This window comes from Helianthus annuus, chromosome 7, assembly GCF_002127325.2.
Source record: "Helianthus annuus cultivar XRQ/B chromosome 7, HanXRQr2.0-SUNRISE, whole genome shotgun sequence".
In the NCBI taxonomy this organism is placed as follows: domain Eukaryota; kingdom Viridiplantae; phylum Streptophyta; class Magnoliopsida; order Asterales; family Asteraceae; genus Helianthus; species Helianthus annuus.
The window spans coordinates 147,946,663-147,968,140 of record NC_035439.2 but is presented as its reverse complement, the minus strand read 5'-3'; the positions used below and the strand labels follow the sequence as shown (position 1 = coordinate 147,968,140).

The following is a 21,478-nucleotide window of genomic DNA, read 5'->3' as shown; positions in this document are numbered from 1 at the left end:
ACAACCTTCCGTCGCCAAATTGATGATTTACCGTCGTCACCATCACCATCTAAGTTTTTCAAAGATGTAGAATCACACATTGTTATTAGTCGTTTGAAAGATGTAGAATCACAGCGCTGTTATATAGGTATGGGCTAAATTCAGCCATGTATACTCATATTTTCATTTATACTTAAAAATGTAGGAACATGCATTAAAAAAAATAAAGAAGAAAGAAAACACCCACAAAGATAACGAAGAAATGACTAAATAATATACTTTACAAGTTACGACGCTAGAAGAGTTGGAAAGTCTAATATATTATGTCACTAAAATGGCAATGACGAAACCAGTGATGAATCCGACAAATCGGGGTGTTTAAAACCGTAATTACGGAGCACTTGATTATCAGCGTAATTCAAAACTTTCTCCATGGCCTTCCAACAAGTTAGCATTGAGAAGGACGGGTTGTGATGGCCACTGCAGGGCTGACAACCTGCGAAATGCGTCACAAACGGCCGCCTCCAGCTTCCGGCGTCTTTCAAATACGGTTCCCAGAGCTCGGCATACCTCTCCGTCACTAACTCCGCATGCCGCCTTTTCAACATCTTGTTTTCCTTCTCTATCTTGTTATATCTGTTTGTGATGTTTTTCAAAGTATCCGCGATAACCGCCCAATATCCTTCCAGATAATACTCCATTTCGATATAAGTTTTGTTAGACTCATTTTCCTCCTTATCTTTTAGGAGCAGATACGCAAGTGCAGTTTGATCATCAGCTTCATGATTAAATGTTTCCGACAATAATTTACTCCATTTCTCTCGGTTTTTCGATTGGGGCCCCATGTCAGCCCATTTTTCCAAGAAATCTAATGACCATTGGCAGTTTCTGATTAAAAACGAGCCTGCATTTAAACCTAGCCAATTTTTCTCCTCGTATACCTCTCTTGGCCACCCATGCACAATAAAATTTCGATCTTTGTACCGCTCTAATGGGACCTTATAATCTATATCTGTAAACACTGCGTCTTCATCGATCCACCATATCCACTCAGCCTCCGGGTGCGCAACCATCGCGGCTCTAACAGCAGGTAACTTGGCCCAACAATGGCTCATTTTGGGCTCCAGTAACACATTGTTGTAGAAGATATCATACCCATGGATCCGACAGTAATCCACTTTGTTCTTGTAAAAGCGGAGTAAGTAGTGATCGCCTTTAGGGTTCTTGCAGGGTTTTGATTGTGATCCTGTCACCAGAAAAATCTGTTTGTTTGATCTGCAAAATGAAGGGTGAAGTTTTAGCCACCGCAGTCTTTTTTTATCCCAATTCTTGACGGGCTTATCAAAGGTGTATCCAAAACTGTGATCATCGTAGAATGTCGAAACGGATTCGAGGTCAAACCTTGGAGGGTTGTTGGCGTTACAGTTGTATTTGTCAATGGATTGTGATCGGGAAAGAGATATGATTGAGTCAGATGATTTGAAGGTGAAGATAACGGAAAGGAATAGAGTTGCAATCAGGATTCCAATGAAGAAAAGAAAGAGGATGGAAAGTTTCCGATTGGTAGATCCGGTCTGTGTCATTGTGACCATCAACACTCGTAACTGAAAATTTGTAAGGCCTAGATAGTCGTTTTAATTGTTTGGTCTAGCGCCTTATCCGTGTTCCATTCAAAACATAGGAAAATTTTACCTTAATATAGTAACTAAATTTAAATATTTTACTAAAGTCTTTTGAACTCTTTTTTCTTCTTCTAAAGTCATATTTTAGTTACTATTGTGAATTGTTTGAAGTGCTCTCTTAAAAAAAAATTCACTTTAATAATCCTAACTTTGACACGTTGGCTAACATTAGGCTAGAGGTGTGGGGGTCGGCTTGGGCTCGGCCTGCCCCGTCGCCGCCCCCAACACCATCCCCCCCCCCCCCTCGTCCTCTTCGTCTGCAGGTAGACATTTGAGCCGGGCCACAAAAAGACAAAAAATGGAACCGTTTTGGCTTCCGACCGTTGCAAAAAAAAAAAAAAAAAAAATTAAATGCCCACATTCAAAAGTAACGGCCATTTTTTTAAAAAAAAACCCAAAATCAATAAACTTTTATATAAATACCACCTTTTGCCCCATTTTTTCCCACATGAACCCCATCTCTCTCTCAACTTTTTTATAAAATCTTGTACTTTTTTATAAAACATTCTTATACTTTTTACAATGGATCCATATAACCCGAACAACCCAAATCTAAACCCGAACGTTTTTTCGGTACCCGGGTACTACCCTACAATGGAACCGAACGCTTTCTCACAAGTAATCGCCGTAGTGGGATGAGCGACGAGGATGTTTTCAAAGCGGCGATGGATAAATACCAATCGAACCATAACTCCGCTTTCACACACATTCGGGCTTGGGAAGTTTTACGAACGTCCAACAAGTGGGCGCCGGTTCCAAATGAGGTTGAGATGGTAAAACGACAAAAAACCTCGGAGACCGATAGTTTTAGTGTCGGCGGCTCGGACGCAAGAGGTCAAATTACTTTAAACGACGACGCTGAATTTGACGAAGAAGAATACGCCGTACGAGAGGAGGAACGTCCCCGGGCCGGGACAAATAAAAAAAAGGAGGCGGCTATAAAGAAAAAAAATGAAAAGGTGTGCGATTCGAAGATGGAGGCGTTTATGGCTCAATTCAAAGCGTATACGGAGGTCACGGCCCAAAAGGCAAAGGCGAAGGAACGCGTGGCGGAAGAATAGGTTCGGATGAACAATGAAAAAAATCAACTAAAAGAATGGGACATAATGATCGGATGTGTCGCGCTTCGGTCAAAGATAAATCTATAATACCCAAATTACCTCAAACAAATAGTTAGCGGTATTAAGGGGTCGAACTACGAATAGTTTATGGTTTGTATATGGATTCAATTGATTTTAAAAGAGTTGTCATAATTATAAAGCTTGCTATAAGGTTGTTGATTTGTTTCTTTGAAAAGGATATCGGAATAGACTGACAAGTTTGATTTTTAATTATTAACCGGCAAAACACAGATAAGACAAATATAAGTTTGAGCTTTAGACAACTAAATTTACCTTTTCATGATTTTAACAGGCTAGATGTGCTATCAAAATAGTCATTTCTTTAATTATCAATTTGAACGTGACACATATATAGTTCAATAATAAGAAGCTATCCGTTTGTCCCCTTCGCCTTTGACACCTTTGGCTCCCTAGCTCCAGAAGCTATCCGTTTGTTGACTAGGGTCTAAAAGGTTGTCCACAGCAGTTGCTCATCAACAGGGGGGCAGGGGTTTGTCTTTAATAGGCTAGGGTTTACTATTCAGAAGGGGGTAGCGGCGCAGCTTGTTGCTCGCTTACCTGCGTTATTGATGTAACTCGGCCAGTTCATATATATAATAGTTTGTGATTTTGTTAAAAAAATAATAATAATAATAATAATAATAATAATAAGAAAAACCAATCATAAATAACAAGATACATGACAATGACAACATTTGTGACAAGTGACACAAAGCTGGTAGTACTTTTGCACTAACTTCTAGTACGTATAATTGTGGTAGTATGGAAGTGGTTCACATGTTTAGTTTTAGTATATCGGTTTGCTTTTATTATCATGAGTTAATAGCCAAAATGGTCCCTGAGGTTTGCTTACTTTTGTCACTTTAGTCCAAAATTTAAATTTTTTAAATCTGGGTCCCTGAGGTTTGCATGTTGTTGCCAATTTAGTCCAAATTTCAAAAAAGCCTAATTTTGTCAAGATTTCTTACTGAATTTTGTCTTCTTCCTCATTTCTCATAAGGGCAAAATTATCAAAAAAGTCGACAAAATTCATATGAGAAATGAGGAAGAAGACAAAATTCAGTAAGAAATCCTGATAAAATTAGACTTTTTTGAAATTTGGACTAAAATGGCAACAAAATGCAAACCTCAGGGATCCAGATTTAAAAAATTTGGATTTTGGACTAAAGTGGCAAAAGTGAGCAAACCTCAGGGACCATTTTGGCTATTAACTCTATTATCATTTTAGTATATTGGTTTCCATTTATTATCATATTTGGTAATAGTTAGGAATACTCGTTATAAGTAACTCTTAGAATAATATGGTGAAAAGAAAATTAGGAAATCCATTATGATGGAAAACTTTAAGAGTTGATTTATACTTTTTAAAGGTGTAGATTGATTGGAAACCCATTACCGACTGCATTTCAATCTTTTTTATCAGAAGCATAGCCACTCGGGTTCGAATGAGGGGGAGTATGGTGCAGAGCCCTTCCTCGCACCTTGTGGAAACTTAATCCCGACTGCTAGATTTGAACCCGTAACCCCGGTCAGAAACCCCACTAGGATAGATAAACCTTACCACCTCACTTTCAGTGAAAGTTGATTTTCACTTATGAACTTGATTAATTTGAAAGATACTTTGAATGATTTACTTATTATGACGTCAGAACTTTACCGACATATAAGGTGGTTTTGCAAATTTTGTAATAGACTAATGTAAGAATATACAATGAGAGAGTAAATATGTTATTTTTAAATTCAGTGACCACTTTCATAAATTTTTGTTTGGTTATATAATATTTATTGTGAAGAAATTGTAAGTTGAAAACATTGCTTAAACAAGTTTAAGGTGAACTTATTTTTTAAACAAAAGCAGAAAGATTTAAAGTGGTTTGGGGTAGGTGTTAACTAAACCACCTTACATCCATGTCTTAGCATCCGCCAATAGTTTATTTCACATAAAGCTTATTGTCATTAAAGGTAGTAACCACAGTTACAATTTTCTCACTAATAAGACTGTGGGGTGTGGGACTTAGGTTGGGGGAAAACGCCCAAGCCACCACCTTTTGGGGCTTGAGTTGGGGCGTGGCCCTAGGGGTTTGGGTTTGAAGCCGGGCGTGGGGCGGGCTTGGGTTTGATGTGGCGGCCTCCTATTCGACTTGGGTTTTAAATTATATATATTTTAATAACCTGCCAACCCACGCGGTGCACCCACGTCCCGCCATACCCCACGGACATGTCACTAGGCGGTGGGGGGGGGGGGAGGGGGCTCCAATTCAACGTGTCAACTCATGCCCCCAACCCAAGCCCCACCATACCCCACGGTCTAAGATAGTGATCATCCTTTCATATCTCACTAATAAGATAGTGTAACACCTTGTAAAATCACGTCCAATGATGTATTGACACGTGTAATAAACCCTAATGAAGTCAAACAGTGAAATTTAGTGACTAATTTTTCAAAAAATCGAAAACTTTGATTTTGAAAGGACTGGAAGTGTTAGCATACCTAAAATAAGTTTCTAAATAACCTCTCACGATGATTATGTTCACAAATGTGCTACTTGATGATTAAGTGTAGCCGTTTGCGTAATTAATTGAAAGTTTGCGCGATGAAGGGTTAAAAGCGTCAACATGTTAATTCTTACCTCTGAGTGACCTTTTAACAAACCGGGAGCTTCATGATGTTTAATTATACTCTCGGGAATGCCAAGTAATGGCCATCTAAGGTTTTTATGCCTATAAGTAAAGTTACGCGCAACTTTGCAAGTTAAAGGGGCTAAAAGTGTCAATATGTTTAATTATACCTCTGAATGACCTTTTAGCGGACCCGAAGCATCGTGACGTTTAATAATACTTTCAAGAATGCCTAATATGGATTAGATGAGGCTTCAATGATATTAAATGATGAGATGCGCAAGTTTGCGCAATAGAGGGGCCTAAAGCGTCAACTTTTGAATCTACGCCTTTTGGTGACCATTTAAGGGAACGGGAGCGTAGTAGTATTTAAGTATATGCTTGGGAATGCCCATTATGGGCCATGGAAGGCTTAGATATCATTAAACGGCATTTCGCGCTACTTTGCGCAATTAAGGGACTAATTGCGTCAAACTGCAAAAGGAGGTCGAATCGTATGGTAACGGACCTTCTGGAATATGTCCATAAGTTAAATATACCCTATTTATCCTTTATATAGCTTAGATATAGGCTTAGAGGTGTTTGGTGCGCAAAAATAAACTTTTATGTCATGCAGGGACTAAAAGTGTCAAAAAGTGCACAAGTTTGCACTTTTGCGCATATCTCGCGTTCTGAATATCCCCGGACACCCAAAAATTTAAGTAAGCACTAAAATATTTTATTTTAGTGTGTGGCATGAAAAAATTCCACTCATCACGTAATTTGGACCGTTTTTAGCGTCCGTCCGTGTTTCGTCGTAATTCGACGCACAACGTGACCGTACGGCCAAACGAACCGACATTCGACATGTTTTTGAACATGTTTCATGTCCCCTATGTTTAAACATCATAGTGGAGCCTTGAAATAAGGTTAACGGGCCATAAACGTGCCTAAAAAGACCTTAAAAGCTCACAGGGACCATTTCTGTCATTATTACAAAGTTGTTACTGAGCTGAGAACCTCAGGCGGCCCGCGTAAGTTCCCTTTGAACCTTACGCGGCCCGCGAGAACCCACCAGAACTGCAAAAACCAGTTTTCAAAACAGCAGCTGGGTTTCCTTGTGTAGCAAACGGTTTTTAAGCAATCTCTGGGCTATTTGGAGGTGCCCATGGTATTCCAAAACCATGGGTGATACTTGTACAGTCCAGATTGAATCACGGTTTACGAGAAACGATCCTAACGGTTCTCAAAAACCTATAAATACCCCCTTGTTCTTGGCTCACTTCACACCTCATTCCATTTCCGATTACTCTCTGAATTTGTGGAGGATCTTGAGCCTTTTTGAGAACCTCCTTCAGTCCTTTGGACCCTTGTAAGTCCCCTTTCGTGCTTAGTTTAATTGTTTAGCGGTTATAGCCGAAAAGTCAAGCGTTTCGATAAATGCTTTGACTTTTAAACGGCTAAGCCATGGTTCGCAACGAACATGGCTACGTGACCGTAATTAGGTAGGTAATTAACCCTCAAAAGGGCGCCTCCTAATTACCATGTTTACTTAGTTTAATTGTCGGGTCAAATGAAAGTCAAACGGGTTAGTTTTAAATAAAATGCATAACTATTAAATTAAAAGTCATAAAATCAGTTTTGCCACATTAATAACTTGGTAAATATTTGTTGAACATGTCTAAGCATGTTCAACCCGACAATTCTAAGTATAGGCTCGGTTCGGAACCAAAAGTCGCAAAAGTTGACTTTTGCTTTGACTTTCAGTTCTGACCCAATTTGGCTTAATCTAGATATGCCTTAGGTTTTCATTAGGACTATATTATAGGTTAGTACAATCCCCCGAGGTTATACAACTTGGTTCCATAGAAATCTTGGTTCATGCATGTTTCCGTTAAATGCCTAAAATGTTGACCGTTATGCCCTTTTGACCTTAAAACGATATTTTTGAAAATGTGAAAGGATAGAAACCTTCACTACTGTATTATAAACTTGTCCCTAAAATTTGACATCAGTTTGAGGTCTAGATTAGGAGTTATGCTCAATAGCGTATTTAGAAAGCCTTTTATTAATAAAACAGCGTAATTGGCATATATCCTATCTAAACCCAATTTTTGATACCCAACTTTTTACCTACTAATATAAAATAATATTTTGAGATTTTTAAAGATTTTTATTTATTTTTAGGCTGAGCATAACATAGGGTTATAGGCTTGATTCGGTAATTGCCGGTTTTGCCCTTTTGGGCTATAAAATGAGTTTTACAAATCCTTTTGACCCCGAACCTTTTTCTACTGATATAATATGATAAATAAAATATTTTGAGCCTTCTGAAATATTAAAAATATCAGCTTTTTATACAAAACCCGGAAATGGCTCCAAATCGCCTTTTAAGCGTTTTTAACGCATAGAATGTATCAAAACTATTTTAGCACATAAGGGTTGATGCCTACTGATATATTTAGTAAATTTTTATATTCTAACAGTAAGGAAAAGTTTTAAACTCAGGTTTTCAGTTTTGACCTTTTAAGCCTATGTGAAATTACCAAAATGCCCCTGCGGTGCATAGTATGGTTATAATTAATAAATTTCACATATATATGATACCCTACTGTTATAACTTATTAAATTAGGTATATTTACTGATTAAGTCATACCAGTAACTCAAGATGATATTTAATCTCTTTTATACCCTCTAAAATGACCAAAATACCCCTAAGGGGCATAAATTGGTTTTAAATTCGTTTAGGGCATAATGGAAGGTATCCTACTGATATCACAACATATTTAAGGCATATTAACTTAGGAAACTTGTATATGACTCTTATGGTTACTCGTTACGCACTTTATGCGTTCTGATCGGCTTATGTAACTAGTTTACCCATTTTAGCCGTAACGGGTTAAACCATATCATTTTTGTCTCAAAATCCAGAATGTGATTAAGTTACCCATATTAAACAAGTATGCAAGCTTTTCGGGTCAAAATCACATTCTAAAACGGTGTTCGCCTTATCGTGCGTTTAAATCGTAATCTTCATTTAAAAACTAACCGGTCTAAGCATAGGCTTAATTAAAGACCCGTTAGGATTCTAATAGGTTATTAAAAACCTTCATTCCAGATTTAGGAGACCAGTAAAAGCTATTTATACTTGCTTGGTGGTATACGGCTGGGATAAATTGTATAAATTTGCTCAGGTAAATACGTTTAACTTATTTTCCCTTATACGGGCTTGGGGTACGGTATATAAAATACCGCTTGGTCGGGTAATTGACCTTAACCGGTCGGTGGTTAAGAGCAGTCAAATGACCCGTTTGAAAACGTTGTTTTGTTTGTTTAACGCCTTTGGGGGTTTAATGACCATGTCCCGGATATCCTTGGCATCATTCAAAGAATGGCCACGACCTTAGCATACGGGTGTAGGCGTACACCCGTAGTGCATTCAAATCAATAAAGTATAATCGTCAGTATGAGAGAAGTCTCGCGGCAGAATTATACTAAGTGGTGTGTCTATTAATCTTTAACCCGGCACGACCCGGACAACTGAACGCATAACAAACATTTAATTCTTTTACAAGATTATAAGCAAATAATTATCACAAGTTATAAAAAGTTTTGTGCCGCGGGCATTCAAATCAATTTTAAAACATTTTTCAAAATGAGTCAGTTAAATTGTATTTACCAGTGTAAACTGACGTACTTTCCCAAAAAGACTAAGTGCAGGTACTACGCGTAATAGGCTGGTCTCTCCTAGCATCAAATAGAAGTCTCGCAAGCTTAGATGCCTGAAGTCTGTTGAACAAAGTTTTATTTTCTTTGCGATCCGTCTGTGAATCTTTTACCTTCCGCTTGTAATACTTGGATATTACTTTATATCGGATTGTAATATATTTTATCTTTTGCTTCCTCTGTGCATTTAAATTGTGTTGTTTGACTATGATGATATCAATTACGTCACTATACCCCCACCGGGCCCACCGGTGACACGTGTAAATATCGGGGTGTGACAGATAGTGATCATCCTTTCATATCTCATCGATATGTAACTCAAATGTTATTTGAAAATGTTGCATGTTGTTTAGAAAGGCAAACCGTTAGAGTCGTTTCAGTTTATCATCGTCTTATTTTACGATACCAAATAAATACTTTATTTTTTAATATAATTTCGTTTTTAATAAAACTTATACTAATTGAGGGTAAAAATTAAGCACAACTATGTACTTAAATTTTTAGAAAAAAAATTAATGAACATAAGTAATTAAAGAAATATCAAATTAATTGATAAAGTAAAGATGATTTAAAAAAAGAAAAAAAAGAATTATTAAAAGCAAAATAAACGATAAAGGAAATATGGTTTTAAAGAAGGAAAAAAAGAAAATATGTTAAAATATAAAAATAAATAGAAAAAATTAAAACATGTTAAAAGTTAAAAGTAAATATTAAAAATAATATATTGATATAATAAAATATTAAAAAGCTATATATTGTTTTAAATTTGAAATTAATATTCATGGTCCTTCGAAAACTATATATGTAAAACTAAAACATGTTAAAAGTTAAAAGTAATCTTAAAAATAATATATTGATATAATAAAATATTAAAAAGTTATATATTATTTTAAATTTAAAATTACTATTCATTTTACTTTGAAAAGTATATATATAAAATAAAATATGTAATCACCGTGATAACTCTTCCCTGATCTTAATTGGTAAATATAATGCCATTACTCCATATACCATTCCTTGTTTAAATATAATGGTCAAGTGTTTAGTTATATCATAAAATCGTGTCACCTTTATCATACCTTTATTTGTTTACATTGTTTGTAATTTAAAAGGTTTTGGATTTCAGGCGTCCATTATTGTTTAGTTCAAGTGTATAAATATAGTTCTTAAAATGACACTAGATCAAACAAGTACAATTCTATACATTTGAAGGGATAACACCCGCTTTACCGAAATCTGACCCGATGGGAAATATGCCAATAGCCCCTACATCATACTATAGTTGTGCATTTCTTCCGGTCATCCTGATTTCGTTATTTGTGAGTGACCCTGCATAAAACGTTAGTACATTAACTCGACTCGTTCGGATCTGGATGTTTATCCACAACAACTTAGCGATACGGTACATGAACTGGTTATTAGTGATAAAGCCATAAGGCTTAGCGATACGGTACATGAACTAGTTATTAATGACAGAGCCATAAATGTTTATCGATACGGTACATGGACCTGTTATTAGTGGTAGAGCCTTAAAGGCTTAGCGATACGGTACATGGACCGGATATCAGTGATAGAGCCTTAAAGGCTTAGTGATATGGTACATGTATCGATTATTATTGATAGCGCCTTATAGTCTTAGCGATATGGTACATGCATCGGTTATTAGTAATAAGAGGCAAAGAGTTCTAAAGGTTTAGTTATATGATACAAGATCCATCATTATATGAAATAGCTTCGGACTAGCTAGTTAAGATGGATGCTGAATGGTTAGAGATCCATCGTTATCCAACCGACTATTGTAACAAACATTCATTTTTCCAAAAACAAAATAATATTGACCCACAACTAGTTAGCTAGAATTAAGTGCAAATAATGTTGCTAGAAATTAGAATATATATAGGCCACATTTATAACCCCCTTTGCTTTTGTAGATCTTTACTTTGGACATTTATATATATAAATGTACATATTAACAAGATTACGGATCTCTATTCTCTAGTCAATGTATATAGCATATAGTATTGTTTTGTTCTTTTATATAGTCAGAAAAAAGGTATCTTAGACTCTTAATTAGAGTGCACCTTATTTTGATATGGATTTCAAATATCGTATCAAATTACAACTAAAGTTAAATACATTAAGCGTGTGGTTATTTCATTATTTTAATCGTTAACCACTGATTTAAAAACTAATTAAAAATTTTAAATAATTTATATTATCGGTAAGTATAAAATTTAATAGTTTTGACCATAAAGAAAATCAAATAATGGCTGGATAAAAACAAAAGAAATTTGCATCTAATTATAAATCATGAATTAGTTTTCTCTCATCGTTAGTTACAATTCAGAAATTAAAACCTTATAAAGAAGCAACTTATATGTGCATATATATCTTGTAACTTTAGCTTTGGGAGGCTTTCAAAAAAAATGGAAATTTTCCTTTCTAACTCTAAACTTTTAATTTTTTGACAATTTAAGTTTAAAGTTTTAATTTTTGTTTCCTTTTAAACCCTAAGGTTTTAATCTTTCACAATTTACCCTAAAGTTTTAATATTTGGCAATTTAAGTTTAAAATTTTAATCTTTGTTTCCTTTTTAACCCTAAAGTTTTAATCTTTGACAATTTAAGTTTAAAGTTTTAATCTTTGGTAATTTACCCCCTTTGATTAATTTGATTTTTTCACTTCTAATTCAAAAGTTTCCATCTTTTGCGATTTAATCACTTTGATTTTTTTTTACTTGTGTGTTGTAATATTGGCTTTGGGGGTTTTTCAAAGAAAAAATGGTTATGCATATGGTTGTTGTAACCTTGGCTTTGGGGGTTTTTAAAAAAAAAATTGATTTTTTACTTTTCACCCAAAAGTATTTTATAAATTACTTTTAACCCAAAACTATTTGTTTTTTTTTTTTTTTACTTTTAACACAAAACTTTTAATCTGTTGCAATTTATCCTCACAATTTTTTTACTTTCAACTTTGGTGACTTAACACACCACAACGTGCGTCTTTGGTTTAACGTTTTTACGTTTCGTTCTAAATTTTGCGGGTGAACGTTTTTACATCGTCTATTTTTTCCTGATTGATAGGTTCAACATAACGTGCGCGCACTAAATCGACTAAGTTATCACTAAAGAATCCCCGCCGCATTGCGACGGGTCTTAATTCTAGTTAAAAAAAAAAAAAACTAATAAAAGTGTGTCTAAAAAATATTAATTAACATAAAAACAGCAAGATAATAAATGGAAACCCTTCAAGGCTTCAATATTTGGTATTAACAAGAAATATATGAATGATTTAAATATGATATCCCGTGAATGCATGCTTAACAAGGAACGTAAACGACAACAGTCATAACACTTTACAAAACAAATTTCCATTCACAAGTTTTCTCCCTTTCATCTCCCTTTCTTTTTAGCATCCTTGATTTGTCCCCCACAATTATTATTTATAGCCACCACCACCACCACACTACCACCACAACAACCACCAATGGCCACTCATTACCACCTTATAATCTCTACTCTCATTATACTATCCAATATCTTACCATCACACCAAGACCACTTTGCCACCACACCACCATTGCCAATCTTACCCCTCCCCTCATACTCCCAACTCAAATGGCAACAAAGAGAGATCATTTTCTTCCATCATTTTGGTGTCAACACATTTACGGATTCCGAATGGGGCACCGGAAAGGAAAGCCCAAAAATCTTTAACCCAAAAGGGCTTAACACGACCCAATGGGTCGATGTGGCGGTCCAAATGGGGGTCTCGCTCTCCATTTTGACCGCTAAACACCATGATGGGTTTTGCCTTTGGCCTTCCAAGTATACGGACCACTCGGTCATTGGAAGCCCGTTGCAAGACGGGCATGGCGATGTTGTGAAAGAGTTCGCGGATGCCGCAAGGGCCGGAGGAGTGGATATAGGACTCTACCTTTCTCCATGGGATCGCCATGATTATAGATATGGGAAAACTATAGCTTACAATGAATATTACATGGGACAACTACAAGAACTACTCAACAAGTAAGTCTTTAAAGTTTAAAGTTAGTCGCGAAACCAGACAGGGTCAAGAGGGTCCATTGACCCTGGTCCCAAAAATATCCCAAAAATTTGTTGGATTATCATATATAAACTCTAATATTTTTATTGAAAAGTATAATTTTGACCCTCTAATTATTACAGGTAAAAGAATAAAGCTTTATTCTATGCTTTTGTCACCATTTAAAGTAATTATTAGTTTATAACATGTAACATGCACTACATTATTAAATAAAATAATAATGTGTTTGGTATGTAGATATGGAAGTGTGAGTGAGATATGGTTTGATGGAGCAAAAGGTCCAAATGCACCAAATATGACATACTTTTTTAGTGATTGGTTTGCAATGGTGGGGGAGTTACAAAGCACCATCAACATATTTTCCGACGCCGGTCCCGGAGTCCGGTGGGTCGGAAATGAAAAGGGGTTTGCCGGAACTACATGTTGGTCCACTATCAATAAGACAGCTTTATCTATTGGCAATGAAAGCATCGTCGAGTAAGTTGTACTTTATATTCTACATTATATATATTTATTTATTTACTACATTTAAGTACATTATTAATATTTTGATTTACAAAAACGAGGCTATTTAATTAACGTTGTTAGTTACACTTTTGTAAATATTATTTAAAGAAATTTCATATTTTATAAACCATAAATGTAAGGAATACAATTTACAAAATATTACCTTTTTTAACAAGAAGCTATATATAAAATACAGAAAGCTGGAAATTCAAAACAAACAAAAACAATTACATGATTAAATATCCTGTTGCTTGAATATATTAATATTTAATGGGCATGAGTAATGAGTTAAATCATTTTGTGCACTCTCATCATTCATATATTAATTCTTTAGATCCCATATTCGCTTAGAATATGTTACATTATTTGAATAACATATCTTGGCATTTGCTTTTCCTCGTACTAAATAGTATTATTTACGATTGGGGCTCTGATGCAATGGTATGAAATAAATTATAAAAAATTGACAAACATACCGTATTCTTTAATTTGAGCAATTATTTTAACCGGCTGTAAAATATTGATAAAATAGGTTGATTTTAACGAAAGTTATTAAATTAATGTCTTAAAGATGAATGTTTAAAAATATTAACTTTGAAGATTTCGAAACAACTTTATGTGGATTACATGATTTATATAAGTTGATTACACCGTCTTATGCATGTAAGTTTTTGAAAATATAATTCAATACAAAAACACCACATATATATAACATAACGTCTATGTGTTAATATGTTTGGATTTTTTTTTTTTTTTTTTCGTTGGGGGGGGGGGGGGGGGGGGGGCTCAGGTCTACCTCACAAGTTGACTTTTGTATTTGTATAAATATTTTTAGAGGTGTTTTATTCAAAAGTCAAACTGGAGGATTTATGTTAATAATTTAGACGTAAAAGAGAAAGAAACATTTAAACGTATTTTTTTATATATATTTGTGTTAAACTTTTTTTTCTAAATTGCCATTTCAGATTAATAATAATATACAGAAAACTGAAGTTAAATAGGTTACATTTGTTGAGTCACGAATACACCAATCGTGTTCAAATATGTATGTGTAATATAGTTAATTTTTTGATTTGGGATGTCAAGTGAACATGGACCCATAGGGAAACATGAATATTCGGGACATATATTCGAGTATGAGACTGGATATGTTTTTAGGTTACAGTAGACCTAATTTTACGAAATATATATAATCGTTTACCCAAACTATACCCGTAAACATCTTGTGTTTAATTTTGTTTTCCTTTGTGAATGGGTAATAGAGTAACCTACTAATTCAATAACTTTTTTATTTTTTAAATTTAATAAATAATTAGGTAATAAAACTATATAAAATTCATAATGTTAGGAAATATATTTGAAATTTTAACTGTTAACTTTTAATAATGCTTACACTTTATGTGAATAAAGACACATGTAAGTGACATAGGTTAATAATGCTTACACTTTATATGAATAAAAGCAACTAGCTTTTCATTTTTTTCTAATGGAATCTGATCAATAAAGTATACTTGATGATGCACAGCTATCTTGCCACCGGCGATCCAAAAGGAACCGATTGGCTACCAGCCGAATGTGACGTCTCAATACGACCAGGATGGTTTTGGCACAAATCCGAATCACCTAAAAAACTCAGCGAACTCCTCCAAATCTACTACAACTCAGTAGGCCGAAACTGCGTATTATTACTCAACGTTCCACCAAACACCACGGGATTAATCTCCACGAACGACATTCAACGTTTAAAAGAATTTAAATCCGCACTCGAAACAATTTTTTCAAAAAATCTAGCCCAATCATGCAATGTGAAAGCAAGTAGTATAAGGGGAGGGAAAGACAGTGGATATGGGCCAGAATTGGTTTTAGACAATGATCATTTGTGGACCTATTGGGCCCCTAATGATAATGGTAAAAATGAGCATTGGATTGAAATCATGGCCACAAATAAATTATTGAAATTTAATGTTGTGAGGATCCAAGAGGCTATTGGGCTGGGCCAGAGGATTAGAAAGCATGAAGTGTATGTTGATGGAAACCGGGTTGCGAAAGGGACTACGGTCGGGTATAAGAAGCTTCATAGGCTTGAAAATGGAGTTGTGAGCGGGCATCGTGTGAGGATTCGGATTCTTGGTTCGTCAAGTGTTCCTTTGATATCTTCTGTTGGACTTCACTTTGATCCGTTTTGGCATCCAGTTGGAGATAAAAACAACTTGTGATTGCATGTTTTTGTTATTTAATTTGTCAATATATCAATCATATTTTGTCAATCTATAAAAAGGTTTTTTTTTTTAATCTTGAATTCTTTTGCTTTGTTTTAAGCTTATTATCAATCACTATCATATCTCAATGAATGCAACTAGTTTTATATCCCGCGCGCGTTGCGGCGCGCTAAACCGAATCGCTCTTACATGTACGTTTGTACTTCGATTACTTGTATATTACTACAAACAACATGATATTGGGAATACAACGTCTTAACGGTTATAACCTAAAACTGAAATGATAACCGTCAATTATTCATGTGAGAAACGAGGTAAAGCATACAAATGGAGCCCGTCGTCTATGTGAAGAGTAAACATGGTTCGATACGTGGCTTCTTTACTTTCATCCACTAGTTTGAACTTGAAGTGAACAAGAAATGCAGCTAATATCTTCATTTGTCTGTAAGCAAATTCCTTACCTAAGCATATCCTTGGACCACCCGAAACAAACAAACAAACAAACATTTTCTTAGTAGTCCCATTGGATTTTAAGAGTCCGGCCCCCACTGAGTTTTCGTTCAAGCTCCGTCACTGAGTTAGGTGGAGCTTAGAGATTGACATACCTGAAAAGCGGTGAACTTGAAAGGACTATCGGGTTGATAATACTTTTTTTGTTTTTAAGCATTAAGTGTATTTTGTTAATGTCATAGTAGAGATCTACAGTAAAATTAATGTCGGTTGAATGAACTATTGGTAAAGTGTAATTTCCAAAAATTTTGAAGAAAAGCTTAAATATGAAATTAGACAATCCATATAATTGATTTTATCATCAAAAGCAAAGCTGTTGTGGTGGTTAATCCCTTGTTTGCTAACAAAGAGGTCATGGGTTCAAGTCTAATACCAGCCGATTTTTTACCAATGGGGTAGTGGTCCATTGGCAAAAGCAAAGTCTTTAAAACACCTAGGTTGGAAAGGGGAAGGTCTTGGGTTCAAGTCCCACAGACGACAGAGATTAAAAGAAATTAGCCATTCAAAAAAAATATAATTGATTTTATCATATAATTAGTTAGATAACAATATACAAGAAAATCATAAAAAAAAAATTAACATTTGACCACGTCAAAATAATGGATACAATCGTGAGAACATAATTCAAATAGAAGGAAACACACAAGAAAAAAATAGCGATGAAGCGGTCATAAGATTTTATTAGAAGATTATCTCCAAACCATAAAAAAACACCCAACCCTAGAAGAACTCATATGATTACGTGTTCTTCAGTAAAATAGATAATCGAATTGTAGGATCAGTAGATTTGAAAAACACGGAATCTAGATAGACTAAAACAAACTTGACGAACAAGATGATACGAAACGAGAGAAAATCTGGAAGCCCTAAAACGATTGAGGAATGATTCTAAGAAGACGACAGCTCATTGCTTAATAGAGAGTAAATATGTTATTTGGAAATGAGTAAAATGCTGGTCTCTGTGTTTTGCGAAAATTACAGACTTGATCTCAATTGTTTACTAATTACAGAGTTAATCCTAATAGTTGTAATTTTTGCATTCGGGTGGTCCTTATCACTAACCTTTGTTAAATTTCTCAGTTAAGTTGATGTTAAATTACTAAATTGCCCTCGACTAAAAAAAGAATTAATATAAAAAATTCAGATGGGGTCCACATATTTTATTAAAAACTTAAAGGCCATCATCTCTTCTCCATAAACCTACATCCACCCCTCAACTACCGCCACACCTTCCACCGCCTCCACCCTCCACCACCTCCACAACTCAAACATTGCTACACCTTCCACAACCATGCACTCATCCTCCACCCTCAACCACCGCTACACCTTCCACCGCCTCAACCCTCCACCGTTCAACCACTGCTACACCTTCCACCACATGACAAAATTAAAAGAAACTTTTGGTCAACAATCAATCGATTTCGACATATACCTGCTAGAAAAAGATATACCTGCTAGAATCGCATCCGTTCTATAAACTCCAATAATATAACGCCAATTAAATCTATACGTATTAATTTGGATTTATAACAACCATCTTAACAAATTCTATCATCTACCAACAAGGTTATTTATTCGTTTGTTTTATTATTGAAAACGACAATACTTTTATAATTTATAAACATTCATTTATGCAACATTTTTACATCAACTTGCTGATTTGCCTATCATAAGGGTTACTTATGGAATCGGCTTTAGCTAATTCTGATTATTCAACTTTTACCTTTTTAAGAGTGAATTCATTCAAATCTAAAAAATTTAATTTGGGTTGATTCAAGTAAATTATATAAAAAATTAATTTATTAAAAATTATGGAAAAAATATGAAAAATAATCTAAAGCAAAGTGGTGATCAATGTTTATTCAATTCTGTTTATCTTTTCATGAATTGAATTATTTCAATGGAGTAAGTCGTGCAAAACATAGTGACACCCAATCACGAATGGACCATTCATAATCTATATCTATCTATACTATATAATAAAAGAAACTTGTTTTGTGACACTTGTCATTCTCTCATTTAATTGATTAAAATTATTAATAACACTAATAATAATAATATTTAATCTAAATTAATACAAATTTTTATTATTAATAATATTTAATCAAATCTAAAATCTAATCTAATACAAATTTTTATTATCAATAATAAAACTATAGAATCTGAAAGCAGTTTTTATTAGTTGTGACAACTTACTAAAATACCGAATTTTATCATAAAAATGAGGTGTTGAGGGTAAAGTGAGAAAATAACCAAATCTTATCTATACATGGTGCAAGTTAATATAATGATAGTTTTACCAGGATCTTCACTTATCTATCTATACTATATAATAAAAGAAACCTGTTTTGGGACACTTCTCGTTCTCTCATTTAATTGATTAAAATTATTAATAATACTAATAATAATAATATTTAATCTAAATTAATACAAATTTTTATTATTAATAATATTTAATCAAATCTAAAATCTAATCTAATACAAATTTTTATTATCAATAATATTTAATGAAATCTAATAAGAATTCATACGAATTCCAAAGTTGATATTAACTTTCAAATAATTAAAAAAAATCCACCTAACATCACAAATGTTTCTGTTAAATTCGATTAATTAAGTTGTTCAACAATCACTATTATCTTTATCATTCTATTCAGTACGGTCAACCGATTTATCATCATACAACCTCCCACATATTCAATCATATGATTTTTCAATCTTATATTAACTAAATAAATAAAGATTAATATTCAATCTTATCCTACTTTAAATATAAAAAAATCTGTTAGTTCAGATTAATATTCAATCTTATCCTACTTTAAATATAAAAAAATCCGTTAGTTTTTTTAAATATTTTTTTTTATTATTTGGTATATAAAATCATATTTATTCAACCCATGTAATACACGGGGTTTTTAAAAATATAAATTTTTTTATTATTTGGTAAACAATATTACATTTATTCAACCCGTGTAATACAATGGTTTTAAAAATATAATTTTTTTTTATTATTTGGTATATAATATTACATTTATTCAACCCGTACAATACATATGGTTCTTATAGATATAACTTGTTTTATTATTTAATATATAAAATTACATTTCTTCAACCCGTGCAATAAAGGAGGCTTGTCATTCTCTCATTTAATTGATTAAAATTATTAATAATACTAATAATAATAATAATATTTTATCTAAATTAATACAAATATTTATTATTAATAATATTTAATCAAATCTAAAATTTAATCTAATACAAATTTTTATTATCAATAATAAAATGTCAATTAAATCTATACGTATTAATTTGGATTTATAACAACCATCTTAACAAATTCTATCATCTACCAACAAGGTTATTTATTCGTTTGTTTTATTATTGAAAACGACAATACTTTTATAGTTTATAAACATTTATTTATGCAACATTTTTACATCAACTTGCTTATTTGCCCATCATAAGGGTTACTTATGGAATCGGCTTTAGCTAATTCTGAATATTCAACTTTTACCTTTTTAAGAGTGAATTCATTCAAATCTAAAAATTTTAATTTGGGTTGATTCAAGTAAATTATATAAAAAATTAATTTATTAAAAACTATGGAAAAATATGAAAAATAATCTAAAGCAAAGTGGTGATCAATGTTTATTTAATTCTGTCTATCTTTTCATGAATTGAATTATTTCAATGGAGTGAGTCGTGCAAAACATAGTGACACCCAATCACGAATGGACCATTCATAATCTATATCTATCTATACTATATTATAAAAGAAACTTGTTTTGGGACACTTGTCATTCTCTCATTTAATTGATTAAAATTATTAATAATACTAATAATAATAATATTTAATCTAAATTAATACAAATTTTTATTATTAATAATATTTAATCAAATCTAAAATCTAATCTAATACAAATTTTTATTATCAACAATAAAACTATAGAATCTGAAAGCAGTTTTTATTAGTTGTGACAACTTACTAAAATACCGAATTTTATCATAAAAATGAGGTGTTGAGGGTAAAGTGAGAAAATAACCAAATCTTATCTACACATGGTGCAAGTTAATATAATGATAGTTTTACCAGGATCTTCACTTATTTATCTATACTATATAATAAAAAAACCTGTTTTGGGACACTTCTCGTTCTCTCATTTAATTGATTAAAATTATTAAAATTATTAATAATACTACTAATAATAATAATAATATTTAATCTAAATTAATACAAAGTTTTATTATTAATAATATTTAATCAAATCTAAAATCTAATCTAATACAAATTTTTATTATCAATTATATTTAATCAAATCTAATAAGAATTTATACGAATTCCAAAGTTGATATTAACTTTCAAATAATTAATTAAAAATCCACCTAAGATCACAAATGTTTCTGTTAAATTCGATTAATTAATTTGTTTAACAATCACTATTATCTTTATCATTCAGTACGGTTAACCGATTTATCATCATACAACCTCCCACATATTCAATCATATGATTTTTCAATCTTATATTAACTAAATAAATAAAGATTAATATTCAATCTTATCCTACTTTAGATATAAAAAAAATCTGTTAGTTCAGATTAATATTCAATCTTATCCTACTTTAGATATAAAAAAAATCCGTTAGTTCAGATTAATATTCAATCTTATCCTACTTTAAATATAAAAAAATCCGTTAGTTTTTTTAAATATATCTTTTTTTATTATTTGGTATATAAAATCATATTTATTCAACCCATGTAATACACGGGGGTTTTTAAAAATATAACTTTTTTATCATTTGGTAAACAATATTACATTTATTCAACCCGTGTAATACAATGGTTTTAAAAATATAATTTTTTTATTATTTGGTATATAATATTACATTTATTCAACCCGTACAATACATATCTATTATATATAATAAACGAATAAAATTTGGGACACGTGTCGCAATATTAGGGCTTCTCAGCTTGGTTTAGGCGGGAAATAGATGGGTTTTAATGGATACCGCATGTTGATCCATACCCAGTTTTTTTTACCCGAGTATATAAATGCCGCTTCATTTAATC

At 32.9% G+C, this 21,478-nt stretch overlaps 2 protein-coding genes across 2 annotated transcripts; one reads left to right on the top strand and one right to left on the bottom strand.

The window, feature by feature from the left end:
- Positions 1 to 308: 308 nt before the first annotated feature.
- On the bottom strand, positions 309 to 1,562 carry LOC110867506 (galactomannan galactosyltransferase 1). The gene has a single exon (XM_022116487.2). It carries the CDS (start codon positions 1,560 to 1,562, stop codon positions 309 to 311), a length of 1,254 nt encoding a protein of 417 aa, XP_021972179.1.
- Positions 1,563 to 12,451: 10,889 nt separating this feature from the next.
- LOC110869252 (alpha-L-fucosidase 1) lies at positions 12,452 to 15,978 on the top strand. Its single transcript, XM_022118543.2, has 3 exons — positions 12,452 to 13,135; positions 13,410 to 13,649; positions 15,205 to 15,978. The coding sequence occupies exons 1-3, from the start codon at positions 12,594 to 12,596 to the stop codon at positions 15,893 to 15,895; spliced, it is 1,473 nt and encodes a 490-aa protein (XP_021974235.1). The 5' UTR covers positions 12,452 to 12,593; the 3' UTR covers positions 15,896 to 15,978.
- The last annotated feature ends 5,500 nt before the right edge of the window (positions 15,979 to 21,478 follow it).

Coding starts and splice junctions, on each gene's coding strand:
- LOC110869252 (XM_022118543.2), top strand. CDS start 12,594: ATGGCCACTCATTACCACCTTATAATCTCTACTCTCATTATACTATCC. Junction 13,136..13,409: donor CTACAAGAACTACTCAACAA/GTAAGTCTTTAA, acceptor TTTGGTATGTAG/ATATGGAAGTGTGAGTGAGA. Junction 13,650..15,204: donor GGCAATGAAAGCATCGTCGA/GTAAGTTGTACT, acceptor GATGATGCACAG/CTATCTTGCCACCGGCGATC.
- LOC110867506 (XM_022116487.2), bottom strand. CDS start 1,562: ATGACACAGACCGGATCTACCAATCGGAAACTTTCCATCCTCTTTCTT.